The 23,693-nt window shown below is 37.4% G+C and overlaps 1 protein-coding gene across 1 annotated transcript in view; it reads right to left on the reverse strand.

Moving 5' to 3' along the window:
• The window catches only part of Gfral (GDNF family receptor alpha like), a 48,999-nt gene extending 25,577 nt beyond the window's left edge, over window positions 1-23,422 (reverse strand). The window contains exons 1-5 of the mRNA XM_028773547.1: window positions 23,401-23,422; window positions 18,852-18,986; window positions 14,810-14,962; window positions 3,655-3,710; window positions 2,572-2,903 (exon numbers count right to left, since the gene is read on the reverse strand). Coding sequence (XP_028629380.1) covers window positions 2,572-2,903; window positions 3,655-3,710; window positions 14,810-14,962; window positions 18,852-18,986; window positions 23,401-23,422 — 698 coding nt within the window. The remainder of the gene's footprint in view (window positions 1-2,571; window positions 2,904-3,654; window positions 3,711-14,809; window positions 14,963-18,851; window positions 18,987-23,400) is intronic.
• Between the last annotated feature and the right edge of the window lie 271 nt (window positions 23,423-23,693).

Here is a 23,693-nt window from a genome sequence, read left to right on the forward strand (position 1 = left end):
TGTGAGATCAGTGGTGACTACCTATAAAAACAGCCTTGCCAGTTGTGGTGGTGCATGCAGGTAGGATTTGCTGAAGGAGGCAGAGGCAGGAGGATCACGAGTTTGAGGCCAGCCTGGGCTACACATAAAAACAAACAAACAAATAAAAAACAAACAAACAACCCCCCCCAAAAAAACAGCCTTGCAGTTTAGACTCGATTCATCACATCCTGAATTGCTTACCTATGTCCTAAACTGTCTACATAAGCATGTGTTTCTGACCAATGGAAAGATAAATTCACCCTAAACATGAGCTTGCATGTGCTTCATAAAAACCTCAGTGAGAGAAAGAGAGCCAGACATGCTGAGCTCAGTTGTGATTTCTAAGCATGGCTATCTGTATATGACATCTTGATGTCAGCTAGAAGCTAGACTGAAAGTTTTAACTGAGAACATAGACTGCTCATAATGTCACTCAAAAGCTGCAAGAGCCCCTCCATTGCAGTAGCCCTCAAGCCTGGTGCCTCACCCTGTGTAATTTCTGGCTTCCTTTTCTGTTGCTTTCCCCTTTCACTGCTCCTTCAGAGGAAGCCATGCACTTCCATTGCAATATCTTGCCTGTTGGATTGCTTTGTGTGCTCTCTGGTAGTAGGTCAAGAGATCAACTCAGTAATTTCCTCCAGTTAGGTCAAACACTCCTCATTGGGAGCATTCCTTAAATTGAAACATTTTCAGTCTATCCTTATCTTCTTTATTGTATCCTTAAAGGGGTTGTATAATTGTTTTTTTGGATATTAAAACGTAATTACAACATTTCTCACTTCCCTTTTGAGAGGATAGGATCCCTCTCTGGTAGGCAGATAGATAGGGAGAGGGGCCATGGAAGTTTTCCAAGATGACATACTTCTTCAAACTTACCAAACCTAAATTAAGTGAGGAAAACACTTCAGAGGCTTAAAAAAAATCCCAGCCCTCAAGGAGACTGTATTCTTTGGCTTCACGAGTCCTCACTCTGCTGAGCAGAGATCTTTTTCTCTGTGTCTGCTACATATGTGTGTTTCATCACCCACAGTAAACATCTTTCTTTAATGCCCATTCTATCCTTGGTGCTTGAGATTTCTCTGCTGTGCTGCCTGTTGGGTTCAAGATTTTCCTTGCCTTTTAATTATTTAACTGGCAGAGGAAACAATCCTGATCCAGATCTCTAGACTTAATCATTTTTCTCCCTCTAATCTCCTTTAATCTAAGAATTGCTCGTTACTTTATATGGTATGCATTTTCTTACTGTCTGTCTTTTTTTGACTAAAATAAACAAGACAGACAGACATTCCTAACTGATGCCAAGATGGGTACCTGATTAGTGTATATTCTGAATGAACAAATAAACAGCTAGCTTTACTTTCCCCCATGACTGTACTTGCTAGTTTTGTGTATTCACTTAAAATAGATAGGGTCATCAGAGAGGAAGGAGCCTCAGTTGAGGAAATGCTTCCATAAGATTCAGCTATAAGGTCATTTTCTCAATTAGTGATCAATGGGGAGTAGTGCCATCCCTGGGCTGGTGGCCTTGGGTTTTATAATAAAGCAGATTGAGCAAGCTGGAGGAAGCAAGCCAGTAAGCAGTACTACTCTATGGTCTCTGTGCTAGCTCCTGCATCCAAGATCCTGCCCTGTTTGAGGTCTTGTTCTGACTTCCTTTAGTGAAAAACAGCAATATGGAAGTATAAGCTGAATAAACCCATGGGTTTTTGTCACGGTGTTTTGTTTTAGCAGTAGAAACTCTGACTCAGGCAATAACAGATAACATGAGGATGGAAAAGAGGGAGGTACATTTTTGATGTCATGGGCACACAAATATGCAGGGAATATCCACACCATACTAAAACTACCTTATTCATCTCAGCCCACAACTTGAGAAAAAAACTGTATTTTTTCTGAAGTTTAAAGAGTTACCTTGCCAAAATTAACAGCCTTTTCAACACAACAATCCATCTGTGGTTGTTCATGCCTGTTAATCCAGTACTCAGAGACATGAGGTAGGAGGATTGTGATTTCAAAGCCAGCCTGGTATACAGAGAAAAACCTTATCTAAAATGAACAAAACTCAAACAACAACAAAGATTCTACAATCACAACAAAGAAAAAAATCTAATTACACAGCTGATTGGGGACCAGTGAGATATACGAGGGATGAAAGGTAATTTGAAAAATCCTGACAAACTGAGTTCAAATCGTAGAAGCCACATGTTGAAAGAAGAGAACCAACTCATAAAAATTGTTGTTTATATGAGTACACACATACACACACACACACACAGCAAATATGAACTTTAAAAAGATGATAGATAGCCCAACACTGTTCCACATGGTGAGTTTCTTTATTCTAAAACTCTGCTCTGCATTTTACATTTGAATTTCAAAAATGGTACCACACGTGTACCACAGAATCACGATGTGAGCTGTCTGGCTTTATTTACCCTATTTTGGATGATGGTGGGAACTCTAGCAATAGAAGGAGATCAGATGTTAGGGTTGGACTATAACAAATAAGGTGCCGAAATAAGAAAGCAAGGTATGTGTGTTTTTACTCACCTGCATAATTCATCATTTCGGCAAGTGTGAATTACACTGAGGCAAGTGGGGGGTGGAACTATGCTCAGTGCACATGGCTTGCTGTGAAGAGTTTCTTTGGATTGCTGACAAGGTATATCAGATTGAGCACAGTCACAAAAGGCCAACATCTGGGCAGTGTTAAAAGGCATATTTTGATAGAAGAACCGTATGGCTGCTCGGCAGTGTTTCACATCGCACAGATTTCCATTTGCTGAGCATGCTTTAAGGTAAAGGGCCAACTGTGCATTACAAACCACATCCCCTACACACGCCTCTGTCACTTCCAAACAAGACTGCATCTGTTTGAATCCTGAAAGCAAGAAAATGCCCAGGTCATACAAAAATAAGCTCAGGGTCGTACATATAGAACCTGAAAACAAAACTATGGGGATTCCACAAGCTGAGTATAAAAGTGTACTAGGCTACTAGGATTTCTTTAAAGGCTTGATGGTGCCATGTTTGAATCATCTTTTGTCAATACTATATACATACTGTGATCCAGATTGTTCAGGGATGGACAGGACCAAAGTGGAGCTTTAGGGGAATAAACATCCCTGAGTCTAAGTTTCTCAAAACAAGCATTTACTCTTCAGAAATAGAAATTGAACCTTATTGTGAGCTCAATGTCTTGAGTCAGAATCATCCTTGTTCTGTCACAGCTAATTGGGAGTGCATGAATAGGAAATTCTGAACAAAGGTTAACACAGTTATTGCTGCCAAGGAAGATGCTCACATCCTGATGAAACCTCTGACATCACTTACAGGCACATACAAAAACAGTTGGCTTCAAACCTTTTAGGTTGTATGACCTGAAATGCCCTTATGGTTTATCCAAGCCTTTGGTTTCAGTAAATATGTATTTCTCAGAATAGAGGATGGAAGGGCTAAATAGGCACCTTCATAATCATTGGAAAGAATGCCATGGTTTTGCTGCATATTTTCTGCAATTTTTAAGCCATACAAATTATTTAGTATTGGCATATCATTGAGAATCAACAACATTTAAATCATAACATCCAGTTTTTATAACGTAGGTAAAAATGATAGTTTGTACATATTCCCATGATATAAAGGAGTAGTTAGATTCCATTTATATTTACTTTCCTTTTTCATGTTATCTAGAAAGAAAACAAAGAAAGTATTTCACTATTAAAGAGTTTTCTAAATTTCCTAGTAGCTAAGGATGCACATGACAAATATGTAAAAATACAGACAAATGCATACAAACTTGTATTATACTTACTTAACCCTTGATATTTAAAATTAATGAGTGATAGGTGAAGAAATATCACACAAGTAAATTGAAAAGCTTTATTTTGTGAATTCACTTACTTGAAAATATAAATTAATATTTCTCATTAGACCATGTACAGTTGTACAATAAAGCAAAAAAAATAGAATCTAAAGAAAAAAGAAGAGAAGGGAGAAAGGAAGAAAGAGAGAAAGAAATGTCCATACCAACAGGATCATAAATCAGATAAAAATGTGATTCAAAAAGTATTTTTACTCTTGATTATCTTAGTCTCTAGGAATTCGTAGGAATCATAATTGTAGAATTAGAAGTTTTCATTGACAAAATCTTTCCTACCATAAACATTAATTGGGTTTTTACTGGGTACCAGGTGATATACTGGAGAATAGCGGTATTCAATCATTCAATCATTGAAACTTGAATTTCATTGCTGCTGGCATCACACAGTTTCAGAGGAAATAAATGTAACTCAAGCCAACATCAAAATCAAGAAACAACAGACATGTGCAAACAGTGTTAAAGAAAGCATTGTGATCAGAATTTCATTTTAAAAACATCCTCTCATGACTCTGCTTGTTCTTCTTGGACTGTCTCTGCTCCTTGCTCATCAACCCACGGCAAAGAAACAGTTGTACGATCACAGGCAAGTTCTTCCTAGTGCTGCATGTCCCAACCTCAGAGACGCTTCATTGCCCCAGATTGTTACTGTTCATTTTTAGCTTTCTGTTGATTAGGTCAAAAATCATTTCTTCTTGACCCCAACCTCCTATCTTTCTGACTAAAAGCCGACACTTATTCATATGTTACTACACCATATTAAATAAAATGATAATACATCAATCAATCAATCAATCAATCAGTCAAACAACCAACAAACAAAATGCAGATTTTAGTGTTTCATACAGATTTTCTAAAATTCAAACCCAGACTTACTAATACAGTTAAACACTACAACTTGCATATCTAGTAAACATTGCACACTCAAACGTGTACACATTGGAACTGGATATCTCAGTCCTGTGCTAAAGCCTTTTCTTCCAGGAACTGTCCACATTACTGGAAGGAATGACAATGGTATCATTGGAGTTATTGACAAAAAAAAGGCTCAAAAATAAACAGAAAAACTAAACAAAGTAAAAACATCTGAAAAACCTGTAGGATCAACTTTAACTCTTGTTCATGCATTCCCATGTGGTTCATGAATATAAACATATATCCAGAATCTAACCAATTTTATATTTCTCCACCATCCAACATACTTTTGCTGCACAATCACTACAGTCTTGTAACAGTAAGAGTACCATTGAGTGAGAGCTTACCTTTACTGGTACTTTTCCAGGTATTGTGTTTACCCAGCAGGTCACTGATTTACCTGGGCCAGCCCTCATATCCCTTAGCGATCCTTACTCCAAGGAGGACAACGGATCAGTCTCTTGCCTTAATAGAAGAGAATTCTGCAAGTCTACAGTGTTCTGTGCAAACACCTAAGTTCTTGCAGCAATCACATTGCATTTCAGCTTCTCCATTAAACCCTGTGTTTGTTTCCAGGGTTTTCTCTGGTAAGCAATTTTCTCAGAGCATGCTGTGCATGCAAGTCTTTTTTGCAGTGTTTTTGAGGAGAATGACATGAGAAACTCCTTACTTGAGAGTGTAAGAATCTAGATTTTGCTTGTTTTATTTACTTCTTGAAATAATTCAAGGGGAGTAAAGGTACTCTAAATCACACTCTCTTGACATGTTCTCTCTCTGACTCTCTCTGTCTCTGTCTCTCTGTCTCTCTCTCTGTCTCTCTCTGTGTCTGTCTCTCTCTCTCTCTCTCTCTCTCTCTCTCTCTGTCTCTCTCTCTCTCTTTCTCTTTCTGCCTCTCTCAGTTTTCAAGATAGGGTCTCACTGTGTAGCTCTGGCTCTCCTGGAACTCACCTGAGTGCTGGGATTACAGGCATGCATCACTACACCTGCCTTTTCCTTTAATTTTAAAATGTCCCTAAAACATTGCAATGGTCTTCAATGAAGGACAGATTTCCTTCCATCAGTATGTAGACCTAACACACTGTAAATGTTTCTTAACTATTTATACAATGAATAAACAAAAAATAAGTTTGGCAATAATATACCAAAGTATTAAGTTCACTTTGCTTCATTTTTCCTGATACTCTTTGATCATTGTCATGATATGGATATTTACAAACATTTAATTCCCAAGAGAAATTGAATAATAACCTTCAAGGTAGAAATGACAAATAGAATCAGAAATTAAATATTCTTTAGTTAACTCTTTTTTATTGTTCTCTTTAATGTGTCTCAATTCTTTCTTTAAATACCAACCTGAAGCCACATCCGCCTTAAATCCATCTCTGTTGCCTTGACTGAAGGTGGGAATTTGATTGACTTGAGTATCCTGTATGCAAGTGTCTCCAAACAAGCTTTCCCAAATCTGAACACAGTCTCTTTCTAAAGGGAGACTGCACTGACAGTTCCACAAAACGGTCTGTCTCAGGCTCTGTCTTAGGCCCACACACATCAGTCGGCCGCTAAGGGTGTGACATTGAGCTGTTCCTCTGCCACAGGTTTTCTTAAAGTTCTCATGGAGCAGTGCGCAGTGCTCAGATTCCTGGCAAGCCTCTGCAGCTGCCACACAGTCATCCTTCCTTATAGACAGTAAAGATGTATCTCTCCTTGGGAGCCATTGGGTTACATTTGACCTTGGCACCGAATTGGAAGGCAGGGGTGACCCCTCTATAGATAGAGTAAGAGAATGGTTTAAGATTAAGTTCTTTTACTCTTCATGCGTTCATAAACTCTTTAGACACATTTTTATATTATTTCACTATCTTTCAAAAACATTGGAAATTTATTTCAAGGCATTGATTTCCAATGACCTGTAATTTAGGAAACTTGAGACAATAAAGTTCAATTGTGGATGTACATAGCATTATTACTGAGTTTTTCTTGTAAATACTTTGTCTTCATTTATTCTTGTCTACATACATTTTGATAACTGACACAAATTTGAATGAACTTTAATGTGTAAATTTATTATTTCTCATAGAAATTTCTATGAATTCCATTTTATTTTGGAGAAGTTTCTTTACTTAAGGGTTGGTCAGATGTTTTTCTTATTTTTTCCTTTACAAATTTTAGGAGTACATTTTTTCTTCCTATTTCCCTTAGCTCCTCATACAGCTTCAATTCCACATATACACTATCCATCCACACACATGCACTTAGAGAGTGTGTGTATATATATATATATATATATATATATATATATATATATATATATTGCATTTATACATTAATAAAGTAAATTAGTATTTTGCCATTCTCAATTTTCACCCTTTGGTGGCTATTTTAGTCTATATAGACACAGTAACCCATATTATGTTCATTCCATGGAAATAAGAGGAGAAATACAACTTTCCTATAAAGCTCTGGGTTAGCATGGGCTTTGGGCTCTGTTTCTAAAGCATTGTTTTCCTCTGAGTTACGTGAGCTTACTTCCACAGTGAGCATTTCCTGGACATTCACAGGTTTTCAACATCTTTTTTCCTAGTAGATTTTCCTGGCCCTATTTATGTTTTAAAGGTTTTTTTCTTATTACATAAGTATCCCTCACATTTTCATTTTTTTCATATCTAACTTCATAGTTGTACAAGGTAAATACACTGTAACTAACTTAATGCTATGAAAATGTTTACTTACAATCTACTTACAGTATCATCATAAAATTTGTCCATAGTTATAACTCTGAAATATGTTTTGAAACACACCCTATTGTAGCATATAAATGTTTTTGAAATAAGAGCTCAACATGAATTGCTGTAAATCAGATCCTTTAATAAGAATAGGAATGATGTTGGCTAGTAAGCCTGGGGGTGCACATTGAAATATATGTAAATAAACGCTGTCCTCGTGTAATTAGTTCCTCATATCAGTCATTAAATACTTTGTAATAAGCTTTAAATCTACCTAATATCAGTCTGTTTTATCAATATATATATATGTGTATATATATATATATGAGAAATAAACCAGGTTAAATTACATGATTACATGATCCTACTAAACGTCTAATTTACTCTATGACATTAGCCACTAAATTGCTTTACTCAGCTTTATGTCTATGTGCAGCAGGGTTTAAGGTATGTCTATCTATATTAACTGAATTATAACTATTTTATAAATGAACATATGATTTTAACGTTCAATTTTTTTTGAAAAATTAAATGTTTATGTAATATATTTGATGATAGTTTGTGAAGTTTCAGGTACTATTCTGGAATCTTCGGAGCTATCAAAATTGTCGAAACTTAAAAAATGCAGGTGTGTATGTGTGTATGTACTGGGGAGTGCTTTGATGCTACCAAGGAAAGAGAAAGAGGTCATTGTTGTTGTTGGTGGTGGTGGTTTTATTTTTTCCCTGTAGTGTAATCGAAGGGTGTGTGGAGAGTGCTGGGACTGAACCAGATTGAATGCTGAGATCACAGTTGTCATAAACTTTCTAAGAGAACTGTAGGCAGTTTCTTAGGGGCTCTTTGGAACTGCAGCCCTCAAATAGTCCATAATGAAACGAACTTGAGAGACCATTTAGGCTTGCACCTTCAGGCCACATGGGATGGAAGAGTTCTGTTACCTGGATTGTCTATTGTTCACGTTGTAATTTTAAATGAATTTCTGTTCTGTGAAAATGGTCTTTACATGTGAAATGCTTTTAACCTCTCTGAAGTTGTGTGTACATGTTACCAGATGCTATTTTGAGAAAATGGGATGAGGATGGCCATGAAGTTAAGAGTTTACTGTTTGAAAAAGAATTGAGTCTGTATTTGAATAAATGTTTCAAATGATTGCAACTCAGTCTACTTGCAACCTAAAACAAGGAAGGAAAAACTAATTAGGGAACTAGTATCATTTTCACTCCCTGTTGGACTAATTTCTGCCCAGGCCTATAACTATTTACTACTTTCTCTGTCTTCTTTTTTTCTGGCTTTTGAAAGGTGATAGTTTGTAGTTTTTCTCTCTATTGCTAAAAGGAAGAAAGGAAAAGAAAGAATATAAACTGTGAAAAGAACTTCCAGGAAGAAGGAGAGAAGAGAGATTGGCTGGAGAGGGTGGACGTTACAGTCATGAGAATGCACTTGTGCTGAGTAGTTATCAACTTGACAACTTGTGGGTTCTTCATTTAAACTGTAAAGTTTTACTAGCAAGTGTTGTTCATGATTTTTTTTTAAATCAAAGCCAGCTGGTCACCAAGTCTTCAGGATTATAATTCATAATTCCACTGAAGGATATCTCATAATTCTCAGACCCACTTGTGTTAGCTTGGAAATGGGTCACCTCTCATAAGTATAGACATGTGAACTCTCACCTTTTTTTTCTTTTGCATTCTCTTCTAATCCCCAGAAGTGACATTTTCTTTTTATTTTCTTTTTGAAAAGTCAGTTCTGCATTTATCTGTTAAGTACACAAAAGATCCTCACAGCAAAGCATTAACTCTAATCTCTTTGAAAGACCAGTTCAGCTTCCTTGCTTTATAGCATCTGGTTTCTTTCTCACAAGATCTCGTGATGATTCTCCATCTCACAATCCAGCACGGCAAAGGATTTGTTGTTCTTCAAATGTTGGCTGCTTTGTTTTATTGCCTCTGAGTCCAGTTCACCCACCTTCTACAAATTCTATGAAGCATTTAAAGTTGCAATTATTTCCTGTGCTATGATGTCAAGAAACTATGTTCATGTTTATTTCAGATGAGTGCATGGCACTTATTAGAACACAGCACAGTGTGCAAGGGATACCTGGCATTTCACTTTAATTAGGGATTAAGATAATTTTAAGTAGGGTACCTAACACAAGAATTAAACTAGAAATCAAAGAAAGATATCTAGGAAATCTCAGGTATCTGAGAATTAAGAACCTTCATAATGAACTGTACAAAAAGGAGTGATAGAATGGAAGAGAAGAATAGTTTGAAAGGACAGAACCTTTATAAATAGCACATTAGAATCTGTGGTTGTAGCTAAGATAGTGCTTAGGGGGAAATCAAAATATTGAATGTTCGTATGAGAAAAAAGAAAACTGCAAATCAGTAATTACCAAATGTTTGTTTATATCCACAGAAATGCTACTCTCATCTCTATTTTCAGAAGCTGTTCTTTCTAATGACTGACTGCAGAGCTGGGCAGCTGCTTGCACCATTGAAAGTAAGTGACAGTTAAGTGTTCATCCCTAAATAGGGCATTTATACCCCTCCTCCTAAGGCTTAGGGAACATTTGGAAGAGAGAGGAGAAAGAGCGTACAAATCAGAGATGTGGAAAAGGGCTATGAAATGTTGCCTTTGGAGAAGGCATGACCACTGCAAATATGATCTCATAAGAGTGCTTGTTGTCTATAATGAACCTACATAACACTAAGCTTGTCAACAGTCAGTCATGGATGGGGAGGTATTCAGGGGTTACCACCTCCTGCTGAACTATTGACTAATGATGGATTATAGGGGAGGTGCTGGCCATGGTCTTCAGTTGTGACTCTATGTTGAGGAGAGGCTCCAATAAATGATTCCAAGACCATGGTTACACAAATGACCCTGGTTAAACTCAGTTGGGGGAGAAAAAGAAAGAAAAAAAGAAAGGGAAAAGAAAATGAATGGAAGAAAGAAACTCACGAGAATGTTAATTCTCTGTGTTGGAAGAGAGATTGATTCGATACTGTGAAGGTTACAGTAATCTGAATCTACTCATGATGAATAATTTCTGTCAACCTGTCACAAGCTAGAGTCTTCTGGGAAAAGAGAGTCTTAGCTGAGAAAATGTCTCCATCAGAAGAGTCTATAGGGAAGTTTGAGTGACACTATAGTATAACCAATTTAAGCTTATTCCCAACTATCTTACAAATAAATGAGACTCAGACTATGGCTATTTTTTTGGCTTTTAGAATTACTGTGGGGTAACTACTCATAACTACTGGCCTGTGTACCACCGCAGTGTTGTACCAGATACTTGTTATTTTTTCTGTTCATGTGCTGATGGTTCCTCTCCCCTCATGATGGCTTCCTCCTCTCTTTCATTCTTCCTCCTCCCTTCTCCCTTTCTCCCACAACAAGGTTATTCCAAACTTACCTTCCTCTAATCCCTCCAGTAATTGGCTGTAGCCACTTTTATTTAGCCAATAGTTTTAGATGAAGGAACAAAGTTTGCTCTACAAAAGCTTGTAAACTTGAGAAGTCACATATAGGCCTAGACTTTCGGGAAATTCAGCATTACAATACACAGCAACAGACCAAACCTCAACAGGACACTTTCTTCAATAATCTTTGATGAGGGAAGGATCAGCCTACTGTGAATGGTGCCATCCTCAGGCAGATAATCCTGGGTTGTCCAAGAAAGCATGTTGAGATAGCCATGGGAAGCAAGCCAGTAAGCCTAACTCCTCCATGGACTTTGTTGTTTTCTGCCTTTATGTTCCGTCTTTGAGCTTTCTTTGGTGATAGACTCTAAAGTATAAGCCAAATAAATCATTTTCTCCCCAAGTTGGTTTTGGTTGTTGCATTTATTACAGCAGCAGAAAGCAAACTAGGAGAGAAATTGTTTCCAGAGAGTAGGATGTTGATGTGATGGATCTTATCATGTGTTTGGGGGATTGTTGCAGAAGCCTTTGTAATTTGGGGCTGGAAAAGCCATTGAGCACTCAGAGCTTAGTGACCTGTTCTGTTGGGGGTTGCCATGTACTACTGAGAACAATACAGACAATGAAGTGTGGCTTGTGAAGTTTCAGATAGAAGTTTGTGATCCTTCAAAGATTACATTGGCTCCTTTTGTGTTATATTTTGAGTTAAGAATGTTCATAGCAGCCTTATTTATAATAGCCAGAAGCTGGAAAGAACCCAGATGTCCTTCAACAGAGGAATGGATACAGAAAATGTGGTACATTTACACAATGGAATATTACTCAGCTATTAAAAACAATGAATTCGAGAAATTCTTAGGTATATGGATGGACCTAGAAAATATCATCCTCAGTGAGATAACCCAATTGCAAAAGAACACACATGATATGCATTCACTGATAATTGGATATTAGCCCCAAAGCTGACAATATCCAAAATACAATTCACAGACCACATGAAGCTCATGAACAAGGAAGACCAAAGTGTGGGTGCTTTGGCCCTTCTTAGAAGGGGTAGCAAAATACGCATGGGAGCAAATATGGAGACAAAGCGTGAGACAGAAACTGAAGGAGGGGCCGTCTAGAGACTACTTCACCTGGGTATCCATCCCTTGTGCAGTCACCAAAGGAAGACACTGATGTGGATGTCAGGAAGTACATGCTGACAAGAGCCTGATATAACTGTCCTCCTTAGAGGTCTGCCAGAGCCTGAAATATACAGAGGTGGATGCTCACAGCTAACCATTGAGCTGATCATGGGGTTCCCAACTAGAGAAGATAGAGAGAAGACTGAAGGAGCTGAAGGGGTTTGCAGCCCCATGAGGAGAGCAACAATACCAACCAACCAGAGCTCCCAGGGTCTAAACCACCAGCCTGAGAGCACACAGGGAGGGACCATGGCTCCAGCTTATATGTAGGGAAAGATGACAATGTCAGGCATAGGTGGGTGAGGAAGTCCTTGGTCCAGTGAAGGCTGGATGCCCCAGCGTGGGGGAAATCATGGGTGGGGAGGTGAGAGTGGGAGAGTGGGTGGAGGAATATCCTCATAGAAGCAGGAGGAGAGGGGATGGCATAGGGGGTTCCTGAGTGGGGGGAAGGGGATTACATCTGAAATGTAAATAAAATATCCAATAAAAAATTAAAAAAAAAAGAATGTGTGGTTTTGTTCAGCTGGGGCTGATAAATCAGCATCAACAAGAGAGCAGCACTACTGAAGGAGAAGCTCTGCTTTCCTAGAATGTTGGATGCTGGTTTCTGGGGCTGAAAAAATCAGCTGTTTTCAACAAGAGACCAGCATCACTCAGGTGAAACTTTCTGTGAAGTGTTTCCTCAGGGCCAGTGCACAGAAGCTGTAGTTCAGGGGAGCAAAGGCTTTATCTCATGTTGGCAGCTGAGCTTGGTACGTGTAAGAGACTACAGAATGTTTGTTTTGTTTTTGTTTTGTATTTGTTTTGAAGGCATGAAGCAGTCATAGAGAGCAGTTGAGGCTAGGTATCATGTGACTAGGATGGAGTCTTGTCAAGAATCCCAGAAGCCATTTGTTAAGGTTCAGCCTTAGTTGAAGTGGAGGTCTGAGGATTGAAGGGGTCATGGAGAGAAGCTAAGGTTTGCCAACAAGTAGCCGGGTCCAAATCTCTATAGTGAAGTCAGGAGTCTATTGGTGGATATTCTGCCTCAGTTACAGCATACATCCCAGCATATTAAAGACGCTAAGATCATGGGATGCCCACCAAAAGGATGCCAAAGGCAAAGATGTGGGGCTTCTCAAGCTCTGTGGAAGCCACAAGATTACAAATAAGTCCCAGACATCAGACACTGAGTTAGTTTCATTGTTGGAGTTTGGCTTCACTTTGACCTAACTGCAGCTGTGCCCTACTTTTTCCCTCTTGGAAAAAAAGTTGTCAAAAACAAATTTATTCAATGTGAAAAAAGAATGATGCTGTCAATGACCTAAACTGAGTGCAAAGGCAATTTTTTTCTTATTTTTGTATTATTATGTTTTATTATTTTAGTTATAAAATATTATATTTTATTTATTCATTGAACTTTTGGTACATGTTTACAATATATTCTGGTCATATCCACCCTTTATAAGTTTCTCTAACTTCCCCTAAGACCCACCAGAGTGTCTTACTCTAGACTCCATATACTCTTCCTTATTCATATGAGTAAGAGCTCATGCAGTCAGATTAATGCTATCTGGAAAATGGGTATGGAAATATCCACTAGAATCTGGACAAACTACCAGCACCAATATCTCTAAACAAAGGTAATTCTCTCTCCCTTACTAACCAACAAATGCCAATAGCTCCTGTGCTAGGGGTGGGGCTTCATGAGCTTCTCTCCTTTCCATGCTAGGATGTTGAATGGCTTTGTCTTGTATGGGTATTGAGCAGGCACCCATAGCTGGTGTGGATTGACTTGAGTATCAGCTCAGTCTTGTCCAGAGGACAGCATTTCACACTTCTTCCTCCCATCCTCCTGTACTTACATTCTTTCTCCTCTCTCTTCCTCAGTGTTCCCTGAGCTTTGATGTAAAGAGGGGTTTTTTTTTTTTACAGGCAATTCATCCACAGATGAGCACTTGTTGCCATTTTCATTGAAAAAAGGAAGTTGAAAATGAAGGCCAATTTATGAGAAAGCATAGCACATGTGCTGTCATGTGCGCACACACAAACACACACACACCACAAATATGCACACAGACGTGCATGAAAACAAATTGTCAATACATGAATGATAAAGAAAATATCAATACAACTCCTAAAGACATTTAAAAAGACAATCAGAAAATGTTAAAAGCAGCATATTACAGAGATCTCCAAAGACAGAAGTCATAGAGTCACATAGAAACTAAGTAATCAAACAAACTCTAATATTAACACATCAAGTAGAAAATAAATTACAAAAACTCACTCGTGACACAGAAACTAAGCCAATTCTATAACATTTGACATTCAAATTTACACACACACACACACACACACACACACACACACACACACACCACGGTGAATTGTGCAGATACAATACTGTTTAAATCAGTGAGTGAAGCAAGAGAAATTATCAATTCTTTTTATCCTGTTCTGAAGTTTAGAGAAGAATGTACATTTAATTTATTTTTAACAGCCAGCATTAGACAGATAACAGAATTAGTAATATAAAAATATGCCAATATCCACCTAGAACTCAGATATATCACTAAAAAATTAGCAATTTAAATACAGCGAATGTACAACAAATGAATGCATATTGACTGAGGAGGGTCTAGGTTTGAAATAAAGAGTTGGATCAACAAATATTACCTGTCTTATTGGTGCACTTTTTTCCCAAAAGTTTGTTTACTGTACAGTAGAGGTCATCCATGCAAAGACACTCTTTAAATTGGAATTTGTTTTCTACCAAAGACTGGATACTCTGTTTACAATGCAATGAGTTATTTATCTTGCAGGAGTCACCTAGATTTCATAATCACATAAAACACAAGATATTAATCTGGATATGAATTATTTCTTCTTCCTACAGGACTCATAATACATCAGCCCAAGAAATCGATGAGTTTAGTGAGATTATCCTGTTTTGCTAAATGTTCTTCATAAAAGTAACCATTCTCTCCAAGATTTTTAACCATAGATGAAAATACTATTGGCTGTGGGATTCATTTTAATATGTAAATATTAAGTTTGTTATGGGGACAATACTCAAAGTACCAGGTCCCTTGGTCCTTAATTTACTCAGAGAGCTCCAAAGTGCTCCTATATTTTGTCCCCCTAACACCGAGTCAATCAGAATGCATTAAGATCTGTTGAATACACATAGATTACAAACTTTAGTCTTAATCTACTATTGAGAGTTTTAATATGAGAGCATATGGATCTAGGGCAGAAGTTGATAACATAACTGCTAAGAATTCCTCCAGTGCTTAGGAATTACAAATATCAAGGAGAAAATAAAGCTACAAATACCAAACAGGAAGTATCAGAAGCTTGGTCATACCACTTAAGTCAGCTCATTCATTTCCTCCCTCAACCTTCCCAAGAGGGATATAATTTGCCAAATTATATAGCAGGGCAATGCTCTACTATGGAGCGATATACCCACCCCAGGCTCATTTTTCTTCTTTTAAATCTTTATGCATCTTAATTAAAATATAATAATATCATTTTCCTCTTTCCTTTTATCCTCAAACTATACTCAAGTTCCCTTCCTCCTACTCTTTCAGTGATCCCTCCCAAATTAATAGTCTCTTCTTCCCTAATTATTGTTACATATATCTATATATCTACTCTATATCTATCTATCTATCTATCTATCTATCTATCTATCTATCTATCTATGTATCTAGCATTGTTACATATATGTATATGTACATGTTTGCACAGATATATAAATACAACCTGTTGAGTCTTTGTTGTTGTGTGTGAATATGCTTTCAGGGCTGTCACTTGGTCAACCAACTAGACCCCTCATCCCTAGGAGAGGCTAACTCTCCTCTCTCAGCAGCCTATCAGCTGCCTGTAGTTTCTTGACCAGAGGTGTGATCCCCTGAGACTCCCCCTTCCTCATTAAGACTATTAGCCATTGATCAGATACTATTTATACAGAGATTTCTATGAGACTATTTCGTAGTCAGACTTCGGCAAGATATTTATAATGTGCAGTCAACAGTAGCTTTCTAATTGGAATGAAGACCCACTCAACAGGAAAGAAACCAAGCCTGGTACTAGAAATCTAGCCCAGTTCTCCAAGTAATGAAGCCATGGATCTTAAAAGAAAATCCTCTCCCATGACTTTGATAGATCTATTACATGCTAAATCTTATCCTTATACCCACAGATAAGAGTAGCCACCAAACCTCATCATGAAAGCTCTCTCTCCCTCTCTCTTTTAAGGTTTTCTTCTTTTTATTTATGTACATGAGTGTTTTTACTCCCTGAATGTCTGTGCACAACATGCCTGCCTAGGTGAAGCACAGAAAAGGGCATCGGATACCCTGAAACTGGAGGTACAGACAACTGTGAACTGACATGTGGATGTTGAGAATCCAACCTGGGTCTTCTGGAAAGCAGCCAGTGCTCTTAACGGCTAAGTTATCTCTCCACTCCCAAGAAGGGATCCCAAGTCCCATTGGATACACCTGTATCCCAGGTCCTGCATCTATAGCTCAGGGAATATCATGTAAGAGGGCAAGTTGTACACGAGCTAGAATACCGGGAAGTCAGCTGTGAAGGCCTCTAGAAGTGACCTTTTAAAGCTAAGTAAGTATTTTTAGTGTTTTCCTCATAGAATGTTTTCCAAAATGCTTCAAACCTTTCTGCATCTTACGTGATGTTCCCATACAGTAGAATGACAATGTCTGCTGTTCAATAATATTAAAGCTTGGTCTTACACAGGGTGACTTGGTTGCAGTCTAGTCTAAGCTATCCTATCAAACTGGTTTGTTTGTTCTTCTGTAATAACAGGCTATTGTATTGTACTTTTATTCTAAAATTTTTATGAAAATTTAAAGTTCTCCTGACATTTAGAAAACATTTTATAAATGATGTTGAATAAAAAAGTAATTTATATTTACCAATATTTCATTTTCTGGTTGAAAATTAGCTTGCCTCTACTCTAAATTTTTTTCAGTTCTTATTTTTAAAAACACCCAATTGAATTATTATTTTATTTGTACATTTGCAGATATTTCTCTCTGTTTTACTTATCAAGTAATTTCTTAAATACTGTAATTTACCGCAAATTTATATACTAACATAAATGAATTAATTCTAATTCATGGCATATTAAGTATAATATTTTAACACTACATTTCAAGTTGCCTTAACAATTATAGATACACATTTCAGCATTAAAAATAAGGGATTTTTAAATTAACATTTGACCTCTTCTTAAAATATTTTGTTCTGAGCAAATGTATCAGCACTGGATTAGATAATTGTAATTCTCTTGCGGATGTAAATATTTCTATTCTCTCTCCAGGGCAGAGAAGAGAAGCTCTCTGGTGTGTCCTGTAGAATCCCTCTAGTCCTGATGATGGAGATCCTGCTATCATTAGAATATTGCCACTGCCTTTCACCTCTGTGGGGGATAGGTGAGTGGACTAACAGTATATTATCAAATACTTACAGGTAGAGTGAAGAAATAGTATGTCATGAAATACATTTTCATTCCCCCTTTTTAATCTCTCACAAAATTTGCACAATATTCATGAAATGTTTAATTATAATAATCACAGTACAAAGAGAATTAAATTTATCATGATGGTAGAATATAATTTTTAAAAAGTCTTTGACATATCAGAACTAAGGGAATGTTTATATTATCAGTCTGTTGCAGAGTTGGCTTTTAGAGAATGCTAAAATACTATCATCAATATTAACTCAGCTACTCAAATATTTAGATGACTTTTGTTGCTGTTTGACAAATACTGGACTTTCATAGACCACTCTTATCCATGCCCCAACAACAAAACAAACAAAAAATGGCGGACACAAAACAGGCCCAAGATTTCATGGAATCCTGAGAGCAGCTAACCCTATCAATTGTGCTCAGAAGTTGAAAAATAGGGCGATTCCATTTATCTCCCACCTGGCACTTTTTATCTGGAAAAGTAGTTTCTGGGTATGGCTAAGTCATGGCCTCCTCCTTTCCAACTCTCATTCTCAAAAACTCTCAGATTCTGCACAGTGTCACTAATCTTCTGCCCCCTCCAGAATGCTCAGTGACTGGGCCTTTGGATGCCTTCTCCCAGACCAGAAGTCTGCTCTCTCAGGCTGAGGTGGAACTGAGTCTTTATTTTATCATCTCCCTCTGTCTACACACTTCTTACATGTTCTTGCAGTTACTACAGCCTTGCGATAATCCCGACCTTCTTTTCGAACGTCTGCACTATACAAGTCTTTAAAATATTTTAATTTGTCCGTGACACAGTAGGAATAGAAAATAGTATACAAAAATAAATGTACAAATAAAAAATTTTAATCACAAATATTTTTTCTATTTCATCGTGGATGAATTAACATAATCAAAGCGATACATTATTTGTAATGTTTTAGTCATGTTTTGAGAAGTAGTCATATAACTGTAGGATTTGTAGAGAAAAACAATAGTTTGAAAGTTTGCTGAAAGCTCCTCTCAATGTCACTATATAAGGGCCCATTAATAATTAAGAATACAATGTTGCAACGAAGTTTACTGACAATGAGTCAAGTGAGTATCAAGATTAAGTGGAGGTATTTAAAGTCAAAATAATGTAGCTTGTATGATTTTTTAAAGATAATATTAAACCCCATTGCTATCTTGGGAAAATGGAATCATTTGGATGGACTTTTAACACTGGGCTTTTACCTGGAGCAAGGCAGGTGTCTTCCACTGATCTCCAGGACTGCTCACAGCCATTTGTATCAGTCAAGCACTGCTGCATTAAATATGCACAATCATTTGTTTGGGAAGAGGATTCATTTTCTGAGCTTAGTCTCACAGCTTGAACAACAGTGAGAACAATAACAAGAAAACAACATGTTTGCAATGTTACAGCTTGTGGCATCAGTAAGGAAAATTCACAAACAAACAAACAAACAAACAAACCATCCCACATCTGGAACTAGACGGAATCCTACCATTCCTGGGTCTATAAACAAAGAAATACTTACACATCCATGCTTGTTGCTAGACAAGCAACAATGCCAGACAGTGGTAGCACCTATCTACAGCCTTAGCACTTGGGATGGAGAAGCAGGTGGATCTCTGAGTTGGAGGCCAGCCTGGTCTGCAGAGTAGGTTCCAGGATAGTCAGGGCTACATAGAGAAACCCTGTCTCAAAACTGCTCCCCCAAAAGTCAAAAAACATTTCTTAAACAAAATTATTATTTGCCTGCTCTGTTCCTCACCTTCCATTCATTACTCGACTTACAATATTGTTATTACTATTGTTCCATCTAAACAACCTCTAAAAGGATATCCATTTTAATTTATGTGTACGTGTACTTACGCACATGTTTGTGGGTGCCCATGGAGGCCCAAAGTGGGAGTCAGATCCCCTGATGGCAAACTGCCCAAATAGGCCTTGGGAACTCAGGTTGCACCCTCATGAAGAGCAGCAGGAACTCCACCCCTGAGTCATCTCTTCCGTCCCTAAATTACTTTCTAAAAAATGTCTTTAATCACTTCCTTAACATCAAATGCAACTCTTTAAGACTGTCTCATCTGTCAACCTCTGGCTATTTTAATGATTTCTTTGGTTTGGAGTCTGTCTCTTCCTCTGGAAATGGTCTCTTCCAGGTCTCTTGATGATTAACCACCTTATACAAGCAGGGGCAGGGGGAAGAGGACGTGGAGGAGAGGGCCTCTCCCTGACACCCTTTTGGTGCTCAGTTTAAATTCTGTCTTCCGACCTTCCTCAATCTTTTTCTTTCCACTCTTCATGGAGAATCCCCTTTCTCTCATGGCTTGATGTAAAATATCTAGACTAAGGATCCTCTAATATATAATTTAATATAGTTTCAACACCAAGCCTGATAAAAAGCTATTTCCTCTTCCTGCATGCCCTAGATAAGACTCCAGATGCAGATGTACTTAACCTTGTTCCAGTCGTCTCGACTCTAAGGCGAACCTCTGTGCCTCTACTCTACACTGAACCACCATACCTTATCAGCAGCAACAGCATTAATATAGGTATCCAAACAATTCATGAAGGACTTTTTAATGCATCCTCAACTTCACTCTCCCGTATCTATTCTTGTGAAGTTTGTGCTTTTGCACTTTGAGTCATTGAATGTCCTTTTCGATCCAGTTGCTTGCCCTCTGGTTTGTTTGACTGAGTGGTTCCTTACTACACCCTATCTACGTAATGCACTTTCAGCACTGCCATTTCTTTGCTTTGTCTCTTTTGTGACTCAATAGAAAATGGCTTTCATACTCCTTATCACATACAACCCAGAAGTCTTACAGTTCTATGCCCCTTTGTGGACCACTCTCTAGTCTACAGTAAACACTCTACTTCTTGTCCTCTAGGATTTAAATGACTATGATCATTATCAATGGTTCAAGGAACTCTTAACTTCACACTTTGTTTTCTCTACAACCAAAATGGGCAAACATCCCTCTTTTGTCTCCGTAGGAGCTTAGAAATCCCTAGGGTGTAGAATTGCTCACCGTGCTGTGTGTGCAATAGGCTTGCCTGCTACACTATGTTCTCTAGGTTTACCGACCAGGTTTACAGGGGTCGTTCAGGGTTGTACTCTCAACATATAAATGCATGCTACGGGCAGACAACTAATACATGTTGACTTACATCAGACATAGCTCTTAATAGATAAGATCTACATAAATAACTAATACTCCACACAGATATTTACAAGTTATCTTCAGAGTTTTCTGAAAACAATCAAGAAAAAAAAGCAATCCAAATTGAGTCTATTTTACAATCTAGTCATTTTCTCTTCTCAAACATGCAAAACAGACACTTGCTTATTCAATTAATAGAAAAGTCTAAGAATCACAATTTAGTCAGGAATATGAACTACAAGCTTTGTTTGAGCAATGTCATTTTATTATTTCCAAAGAGGGTGTTAATTGTGAATCACCAGGGACAATGTAGAGCAGGAAGGCATTAAGTTAATCATTGTGTTATCTCTTTCCAAACCCCATTTTCTGAGAAGAATCCAAGAAAATTGACTGGGCCATATGTACTACTTCTTGAGTTTCTACAGTGGGAAGCTAGGCCCATGTGTTTAGCTCATTGGTAGTTTTCTCTTTCAAAATTCTTTTTTTAAATTTATTTTATTTTTATCTTTGTTAGTCTTTTGCCTACATGAATGTATGTGTACCCATGTACAAGCCTGGTACCTGTAGAGGGCAGAAGGAGGAATTTCATCTACTGGAACTGGAATTACAGGTGATTGTAAGCTACCATGTTGGTGCTGAGAATAGATTTTGGATCTCCTGAACTCCAAGTTGGCAAGCACATTTCAAGACAGTTATTTTTTTTTTCAATGAAAGTACAAGGTGGCTTGTACTAATTCAGAGCTCCAAAGACTAAATTAGGAATTCTTGGTTCATGCTTGATTTATAAGGAAATGACATTTATTGACTATTTTTACTTTATCTTTTGGTGATTTATTTGTTTTGAACACAATGTTTCCATATATAGCATAACCTAGTAATAAGCTCATTATTTACCTTAGACTGGTTTTAAACTCATGATCCCTGTCTCGGATTTTCCAGAGATATTATTGCAGTCACATGTTATCCTGTGAACACTTAGAAATCTCACATCACCCTCCCTAGCTCTACAGAGTGGTGACCCGTGTGATCTCTCCCTACATGTGCCTTACTTCCTTTCTCCTTCTCTACTTCTTGTTAAAAATTCCATTTGAATGTCATACCATTCTCTACACTTACTGAAGTACTTGATGTACTGAAGAAGCTATCTTAACGATTGGACCCACAAGAATCCAAAACACAGCTTTCTCTTTCCTTACTATGCCTTGCTTGTTCCTGGCTACAATTTATGGCTCAATATTTGAAGTGAGATTTGTCAAAAATTCTACTGTTGTTAAGTGAAAAATAAACTTTATGTTAAAAGTAGGAAGATAAAGAATGTTGTAAACTATGTCATCCTCTTAAGGATGTAAAAGCTCATTAGTAAAGTTACCGTTTTCCCTATGGTTTTGGGCAACAGGAATTGGCTTTGTCATAACGTGTAATTATTTAATGCTGAACAAGAGCTTTGCAGTATGCAGAGATTTTCAGTCCTAATAATGTTAGGAATAATTTCCTTTTTTTCCATGCAACCTGGTTTAGAAAAGATGAAAGCAAATGGCCACAGCCTTTTCACTGAACACCTTGAAGAGGAAGTGATATCGTTTGTGTAATCTGATATATTGCTGCAAAAATTGAAAACTAGATTTACCTTTATCACGAAGCTATAAATACTAGAAACTAATAAAAAAAATAAGGAAACATTACAGGAATGAGAAGAAGCAAAACCTCTCAACACAAGAATTTTCATAGAGACACTGAAAATGTGCAAAAGATCTTTTACTTCCTGGCTAATTTTCTTGGATTTGATTTATTTTGTTTTTCCTTTTTTTTTTAAAAAATGTAATTTGGAATAACCTACATTATTTCCTGCCTCTTATTCAGCCCCATTCATCAACCACTGTAGCCAATAGTAAAGAAAATATTCTGGTTTTGTTTATTAATATGCAATATGATCACAATTATCCCTCATCCTGAAATTGAGACAGAGACTCTAAAATATCATGAAGAAAATATTAACTTTCATCAGTCACACATCTACCAAGTGGATTTTTGTGGATTCCCTGTTAAGTGAAAATTACTTGGACCAATCTCTTATAACAACCCAACACAAGAGAGCTAAGCTCACATTTTACCTGTGGGCCATGAATGTTACTCAAGAGGCAGAGAATTTGAGCTCAGCATCTTTGGTCTACTCAGCTGATCCTGAATATTAAGGTTGAAAATTAGATGGGTCAGTCTGTGTATAAAGACTCTAGTTTTTATAATTTGCTTTTGAGGCTAAACAGATAGTTAAAACTTTGCCATCCTTTAACTTGTAAGTCTATACAGGACCGTTCTATTTTCAAGATATTCCTGCACATCTAGGAACTGCATAGATCTTAATAAATAGCTCAAAGTTATTCAGGAGTGACATGAAATAGTCACATTCTGTTATTCTATCTAGTATGAAAAAAGTGACTGCAGGTAAATGTAAACTTCTCAAAAGCACTAAATAATATCGAAGTACAAGTTAGTAACATAATTGACATTTCTTATTACATACCCCGATAAGCTTAGGCTAGATGTTACAGCATTCAGTTTATAAAAAGTTAATCTTGCAACACATTCAGAACTAGCAGCACAGTTCACTTACCCAGGAAAACAAACACTAGCATGTTGGACAACTTGAGCTGGTCACCTGGGGGAAAGGCAGATGAACTGACACCAACCAACATCCCAGCTGAAATTTCTGAATAGCTTTCAGTTTCTGCTTTTGCTTCCTAAGAGCACAGCCAATTAGAGTCAGCTTCTGATGTCACACCATTTCCTTACCAATTTGTTTTGAGCTGTGAACTTTCCTAATTATATTCAAATTCAATTGTTCTCAGTGTGTGAACCCAGGATATTATGCTTCCATGAGAGCTTGCAAACCAAATAACATGGGAA

The sequence above is a fragment of the Grammomys surdaster genome, unplaced genomic scaffold (genome assembly GCF_004785775.1).
Source record: "Grammomys surdaster isolate TR1022 unplaced genomic scaffold, NIH_TR_1.0 231, whole genome shotgun sequence".
NCBI lineage: Eukaryota > Metazoa > Chordata > Mammalia > Rodentia > Muridae > Grammomys > Grammomys surdaster.